The 7,325-nt window shown below is 37.1% G+C and overlaps 1 protein-coding gene across 4 annotated transcripts in view; it reads right to left on the reverse strand.

Moving 5' to 3' along the window:
• The window catches only part of impdh1a (IMP (inosine 5'-monophosphate) dehydrogenase 1a), a 23,726-nt gene extending 19,395 nt beyond the window's left edge, over positions 1 to 4,331 (reverse strand). For 2 of the 4 annotated variants that reach the window (XM_016515136.1, XM_016515134.1), the window contains exon 1: positions 3,608 to 4,330. In XM_016515136.1, coding sequence (XP_016370622.1) covers positions 3,608 to 3,840 — 233 coding nt within the window. In that variant the 5' untranslated portion in view covers positions 3,841 to 4,330. Of the gene's footprint in view, positions 1 to 241; positions 385 to 3,607 lie in introns of those variants that run through there. The other 2 variants (XM_016515135.1, XM_016515137.1) reach the window with 2 other exon arrangements.
• Between the last annotated feature and the right edge of the window lie 2,994 nt (positions 4,332 to 7,325).

Consider the following 7,325-nt stretch of genomic DNA (forward strand, 5'->3'; position numbering starts at 1 on the left):
TATATATATATATATATATATATACTTGTTGGATAAAGGCGTCTGCTAAATACGTAGAAGTATATGTAAATATAGGAAAAATGCCTACTGATAGTTAGGCGAGATAAATGTCAAAAACACAAATAAATTCAAAATGAGAAGAATTTAAACGACAATTTTCTGTGCAGATAAGATAGCTTGCTGCTCATTCTTCAACGTTTATAAGCGCGTTAAATAGAAAAACAAAGAGGAATCAACTTACAGTTTCGAGTTACTTTCTCTTTCAGACCAGTGTTATGAACACACTTCCTTCTGCTGAATATTCACCCTCACGAAATATCCTCACAGTATCTCACATGATGACGGCTGTATTAAAATGCATTAGAGATCAATGCGGGGATCAGCAGTCTCTCATCCCGTACAGGCTGCTCTGGATGGAGGGTCTCATGGAGAGACCGTCAACCGTGTGAACTGAAGTCACATGATGCCCGCTCAGTTTAACGCTTGGAAAGGGAACAGGAAAGGTTGAGCTAAACACTCCCCAAACCTGTTTTTGCACGTTTTCTGGGAGTCAATAAATACTTTTTTATTTTTAAATATCTCTGGATTTACATAAGCCACTCTTATGTTGAAACGATATAACGCATACAATGTTCGTAATACCTGAGAGATTTCATTGCAAAATCGAACTAGATTCTGAGAGAAGTAAACAAATCGTTCTTTTGCGTCGAATCTTTTCGATGATTCGATTGAACCGATGCACAATACCGATCTGAAAAATGCGTTCTCGACTCGAGACTCATTGAACAGAACATGTTTTTGAATTGAACATGTTCAATTGGTACTTTTTATGAGCTGAATCATGCCTGCAACACGCCTAATTGGGACACATTACAATACATTTGATTAAATATTCTAAAAATGTTATAAATATTTATAAAACTAAACCTGAACACCCGTAATAAACAGCAATAACTATGCAGGATGTCAGGAACCACGCACTTTTTCCTTCTTTCTTCTTATTTATTTATTTGGAACCAGTTATTTGAAGCGAAACCTGTGCTGTCTTGTAATTTATTTTGTTAAAGGATGCAATAGTTTATTGTCTTATTATTTTGCTTTATTTTTTTATTGTATCTCAAATTTATTTGCTCTTATTTTGGTAATTTTCATTCCTATATTTACTATATTAAGTCTGTACTTTTGCATGCATATTTATTTATTTATAAATTTAAAAAGAACAAACAAGTTGATATGTAATACAAAAATATTAGAATAAAATCATTTGTTTTAAGGCCAGATCTTCAGAGGGTTATATTTTCTGAGCATAAAAACTTAAATTTCAATGCACTTACCATACAAAATTTCCTGAGAGTGTTGCATTTTTGTATTTAACAACTCAGTGGACTTCAGTGGTTTGCATTCATTGCAAAATCATTCAATGATTAATGAAGTCTTGATTACAACATGGGATTTGTAATTCATTTTGCACTAGAATTGCACTGCATTTAACTGCACATACATTCAATAAAATCACTTCGACCATTAAAGCCTCGTTTAACATATAGGCAGCATCTAACACCCAGATAACTCTAAGTGGATATGCCATCAGCAGAATCAATTCCTGATGGACGTTTAATCTTGCACCCTCAACATACACAGACATGCTGTTCTTTCCTAGTGGGATTTATACTCTAAACTGCAGATTAGACCTAAAGAGTGCTCTATCAAAGTAATCCTTCGTTAAAGTTCTCTTCTCATCTGTCGAGAGAGCCGACACTAATGGGAAAGGGAAAAGATGTGGTGGAAAAATGACAAAGTCCCTCTAGATTTTAGTTCAGTTTAGTTTAGCAACAAGCTTCATGAATCATGACACAGTCAGCAGAGATTATTTCAGATGCTGCACAACACAGAAGATGTGCAAGGAGCGTTGAAGAGCATGCAGACACACTACAGATTGATGGGTCATGTCTTACATTCTCAGAGTCACATGGTCCTTAAACGAAGCTGAAGATCTGCATTTCTGAGGCAGATAAATACTAGTTAACCTCTGAGGGCAGAAGTGTCAACCGCAAAGATGGGGAGACCAGGGTGCAAACTACGGGGGAGCTAGGGGGAGCTCGGCTCCCCTTAATAAGACATGGGCTCCCCATGAAAACGGGATCTGTGAAATTTTGGGGGGTCTCAAAAAATATTGACAATGTGTTATTTTGACGTGCAATTTCAGTTTTGTGTAATGTGATCATCGTGGATTATTATGTGTAAAATTGCAAAAATATCATTCATTCATGCATGACGGCGATTTAAACCTTCCCCCAAAGTCCACGGTATAGTTCGAACACTGGGGGAGACCCTTGCTTGACCCTTAGAAAAGCACCTGTGTTGCAGGTGTCAGTGTCAAAGCTGGGATGAGGTAATAAGCTGTGATGCCAGATCCGCTCATGGGGTTTCTGAAAAGGTGTCTTGTATCCTGAGAGTCAAAACAACATCAAAGGCTGTTGCTGTGGACATTCCAAACTGTTATTTAGGAATGTGATTGATGCTTATACAGTGGACCCAAAAAGTATTTCGACACCTATGCATAAATGTCACCATGTTAGGTAACAAAATATCAAACAAATGGCATTTATTTTAAATGAAGACAGCACAAACCCACTTCTGATAGGTTCTAAATGATAAAACAATCAATATACTGTAAAAAAAAAAAACAAGACAAGATTTAGTATCATTTATCTAATGCAATAGTTCTCAAACTAAGAAGCTGGAACAACTGTTAGTAAAGTTATTATAATGCATGCAGCAAAACACTTTATCATAACTAACATCAGTCAGTTAATTCATTGTTATGAATTCATTCATTTAAAGTTGTTAAATGACGATTAAATGATTAAATAAAATGCTTATTTGTTTATAAATATATCATTATGCTGATTCTGCATTTACAGCTGATCTATAATACATTACTGTCTTCACTTGTTTTGACTGGACAAAACAGCGGTCACAGACACAACAGAGCCACCCTCGCCTTCTTCTCTCCCATTCACTCTCACAGCTGTTATTTTTCTATTATTCCATCTACAATTTCAACACAAGTTTAAAATATAAAGAAATGACTCACATACATACACAAAAGGGGGCCAAAATCAACACGAGTTATTCCCAAAACAGCATTAATTATTAATGGGTCAAAATACATTATTAATCATAATTATTTAGTTGGTCATCAGGTCATTGTTTTTACATTTGTAAATAACATTTATATTGTACAAATATATAATTGAATGAAAGAATAATAGACCGTATGTTTATTTGTTTGTCAATATTTTTATCAGTATTGTTGTCTGAAATAAACAAATTATATATATATATATATATCTGTTGTATCTGTGTGTGTGTGTGTATAATGGGTATAGACATAATTTTGAGTTAATGTATACACCATATATTTGTATAAATGATATATGGCATACATAATGTATATTTGTGTGTGTATATGTCCCTCCTTATTAAATGTGATCAAGTATGATGTACAGTGTCTTAGAATGGTAAAATCAGATACTTGAGAAAAAGAAACCAAGACCTGCTCATTCATTCATTCTTAATAAGTAGACCTACACTATGTTCTCACCTCTCTGGTTCATATCCCGCCTGTATTCGGGTGGCACTGTAGCGCTGGGAAGCCGTCTCGTGCCCGTGCCCATGTAGTATATTATGGGTAAACGGGCCATGAAAGTGATGATCCGAGTCTCGTAAAGACATCCGTGGCCTGGCCGGCTCCATGTCCCCCACAATACGCCGGTAATCAATTTGGTAGCTGTCCCTGTCTCCATCCGCATAGCGGTCATACCCGTGCCCATCCATATCAGCGAAATCCAGCGGGTCGTCCTCCACCGTGGCTCTGTTTGAGCCCAACCAACCCCAAAAAACACCTGATTGTTGTCTCACCCCCCTCACCTGAGACCACCTCACAGTCACAGCTGTTTGCTCATACACCAAAGTTTAAAAGAATACAAAATCAATAAGAGAAGGATATGGGAGTCCTCCGTTAGATTTGTATCTCATTTGCATAAGCTATTAGCATCTTCCAAACCACAGGCCAAAGTTGTAGAGTTGTGCGAGTGCAAATCAGGTTACCTGTAGATGAAGTTGAGATTTTGATCAGCAATTGAAAATCCCAAATTTCAAATGTCCAAAATGAGAAGCTTCGAAGATCTGGTTGGATGTCTTTTTCGCAGTCCCACTGATCAACCTGAAAGAAAAACCAGATCACAGAACCTCAGACAGTAGTTAACCGGATGGCAGACAAGCAGAAATTGAATGAGCCTTGTTCTCTCTCTCCCTGTTTCACTTCAGCTAAGCTCTGTTTCTGACAGAAGCGCGTCACTTTCACAAAGAGGATTGCAGAATTAAGTGTGCATGTGTGTTTGTGTGTGTGCTTTAACAGGGGGAGGAACTTGTGGTGCATGGTATTCACTAATGGAGCGAAAGACAAGGGATGGGTTTTACATGCCCCACCTCTTGTTTCTCCAAAGGTATTTTAACATTGCAGTGCACATTTGAGATTTTGTGTGGCTATGAAAAGCATGCATTTGTGACAATTAAAATATGTGTTAACAGTATATTTGGGGCGTCATTTTCATTCTTTTGCGTGAGCATGCATGCATACGCCTCTGTCACTATGTGTACGCACAGCCTAGAAACGGCTTTCTCACAAACAAAGTCAAATCCCAGGGTACACTGATGGAGTGTGCTCAACCCTGGAGAGGTTTCAGGTTGGAGCAACAGAAAACGGCTCTTGATGGGCTAATTACACGCAGACGCTCTGCAAGAAGTGCTCTGGCAAAACCGTGGCTTGAACAAACATGCACCCTTGTTTGTGTGCACAGGTAAACGAGTGTCCTTCCTTACATCAGACACTTGTGTTGACCTATTTATTTTGAGGAAAAGGCAATTAGCTTGTGATTGAAGGTGTGTGGTTTGTGTCTGTCTGCATGTTGTGGGAAGGTTTTGGGAGAGGAGAAAGGGGTTATGGGTACACAAATAGGTGTTTATGTCGTAGGATGTTACGTTGTCAACAGGTCAGCCAGGTATTCAAATCCCCTTCTCACCATCACTAAGCAGGAAGAATTAACAGACTTATGTAAGGAAGGCAATTGTTCCTACACTGCCACCATCTGGCAAACCTCCAACAGAACAGGATGGGGTGTGAATTGTATTTGTGGAAATTGATGAACTGTGTATTCAGCAAACGCCCTGTTGGGGTGTATAATTGCACACATACTGTACATTTTGTCATTTTAAAAACAAATAAACATATCGATTATGATTACGATTGTTGTGTACACTGGGAAAAATATAATTTATTTCAATCAGTATTGTTGCAGTATATTTTACACTTTATGTATGTGTGTATGTGTGTGTGTAATTTTTTACTATCATTATTATTGTTAATATTTATGTGTATTATTATGATCCACTCCATGTTTGACTCTATTTCTTCTATGGAACACAAAAACACAATTTCTTAAGAATATCCTGGCCACTTTTCATGTAGTGAAAGTGAAATGTCAAAAACGACAAAAAAGCACCATAAATGTATTCTTAAATTGACTTTGTGTGCTACATTATAAGTCTTCTGAAATTATATAGTAGTTTTATGTGAAGAACAGACTAAAATTTGAGTTCTCATTATGTACTTCATGATACATTTATGGTGTTCCTTTGTCATGATGGAGCTTGACAGACATCTCCTTACGATATATTAAAAAATATCTAGAACATTCCTTCTGTCCCACAGGAGGAAGAAAATCATACAGGTTTGGAATGGCATGAGGATGAGCAAATAATGACAGAATTGTCAACTATTTAAAATAAGTTAATTTGTCTTAACTCATAGGCAAATGCTTTCACTGGAAACCAAGACAAAAATATGACCTACGTCTAACCGTCGCAGAAACCTGTACACATCATTTGATTTACATATTAACATGATCTGGCCAATTCATGAGCATTTTTAAGTAGTTAGGACAAATATGATACCTAATTATATTAGTTAATTATATTAGTAAGGATGTTTGGCCCTCACAAGCATAACCAAACCAAACAACCTCATTAACATCAACAAGGAGACAGAGTTGCTAAGGGTCTGATGAAAAGTCTCATCTGTAAGTGACAGAGTGCTTGTGACAGTTGCAGGGGATTGCGGTAGGAAAGCCTCTTATAGGCACTGACTGCAGCTTCCCAATGCTGCTGAGAGACTGCAAGTTTACTTCACACACACACACACACACACACACAGTCTAAAACAAACAGCAAAATAATGACAGAATTGTCAACTATTTAAAATAAGTTAATTTGTCTTAACTCATAGGCAAATGCTTTCACTGGAAACCAAGACAAAAATATGACCTACGTCTAACCGTCGCAGAAACCTGTACACATCATTTGATTTACATATTAACATGATCTGGCCAATTCATGAGCATTTTTAAGTAGTTAGGACAAATATGATACCTAATTATATTAGTTAATTATATTAGTAAGGATGTTTGGCCCTCACAAGCATAACCAAACCAAACAACCTCATTAACATCAACAAGGAGACAGAGTTGCTAAGGGTCTGATGAAAAGTCTCATCTGTAAGTGACAGAGTGCTTGTGACAGTTGCAGGGGATTGCGGTAGGAAAGCCTCTTATAGGCACTGACTGCAGCTTCCCAATGCTGCTGAGAGACTGCAAGTTTACTTCACACACACACACACACACACACACAGCCTACTGCATGCAGATTAGTATGTATATATTGTATAGCTGTATCTAAAGAATTCATGTAGGTTTAAATGTATAGGTCTATTATATTATTGTTCATACACCTCTTCCAATCCAAGCTTGTCATCTTTTCACATTTTCTTTCTGTTACATGTGACAGAATTATCTGCCTTATTAACTCTTAAGAAATCTGTGTGTCTGTGGAAACATCAATTTGTTGACTAAATATTCTGGTTAAACATACAGTGTGATTCAGACGCTCACCTGATGGGATGACAACCTAATCCAGTTTAGTATTGGTCACTGACGTCTAGGTGAAAGTGACTTTGAAAGTATCTACGATTTATGTACTCGTTTTAAAGCATCAGTGTTGGGCAGTAGTGTCGCTACAAACTGTCACGCTGTTTCCGAGTTGCTAATTTGCACAGTGTAGCTGTAATTTCGTTCACAAACTCCAAAACGTTAAATTTTTACTGAAATGATCATTCAACATTCATGTAGTTATGTCTGAGAATCAGAACTCTTTTGAGTCAGTTCTTTTTTAATGAAAAGGTTTGAATCGGTTCGCGCTTTTGGTTA

Source organism: Sinocyclocheilus rhinocerous, unplaced genomic scaffold, assembly GCF_001515625.1.
Source record: "Sinocyclocheilus rhinocerous isolate Xijiao unplaced genomic scaffold, SAMN03320098_v1.1 scaffold717, whole genome shotgun sequence".
NCBI classification, from domain to species: domain Eukaryota; kingdom Metazoa; phylum Chordata; class Actinopteri; order Cypriniformes; family Cyprinidae; genus Sinocyclocheilus; species Sinocyclocheilus rhinocerous.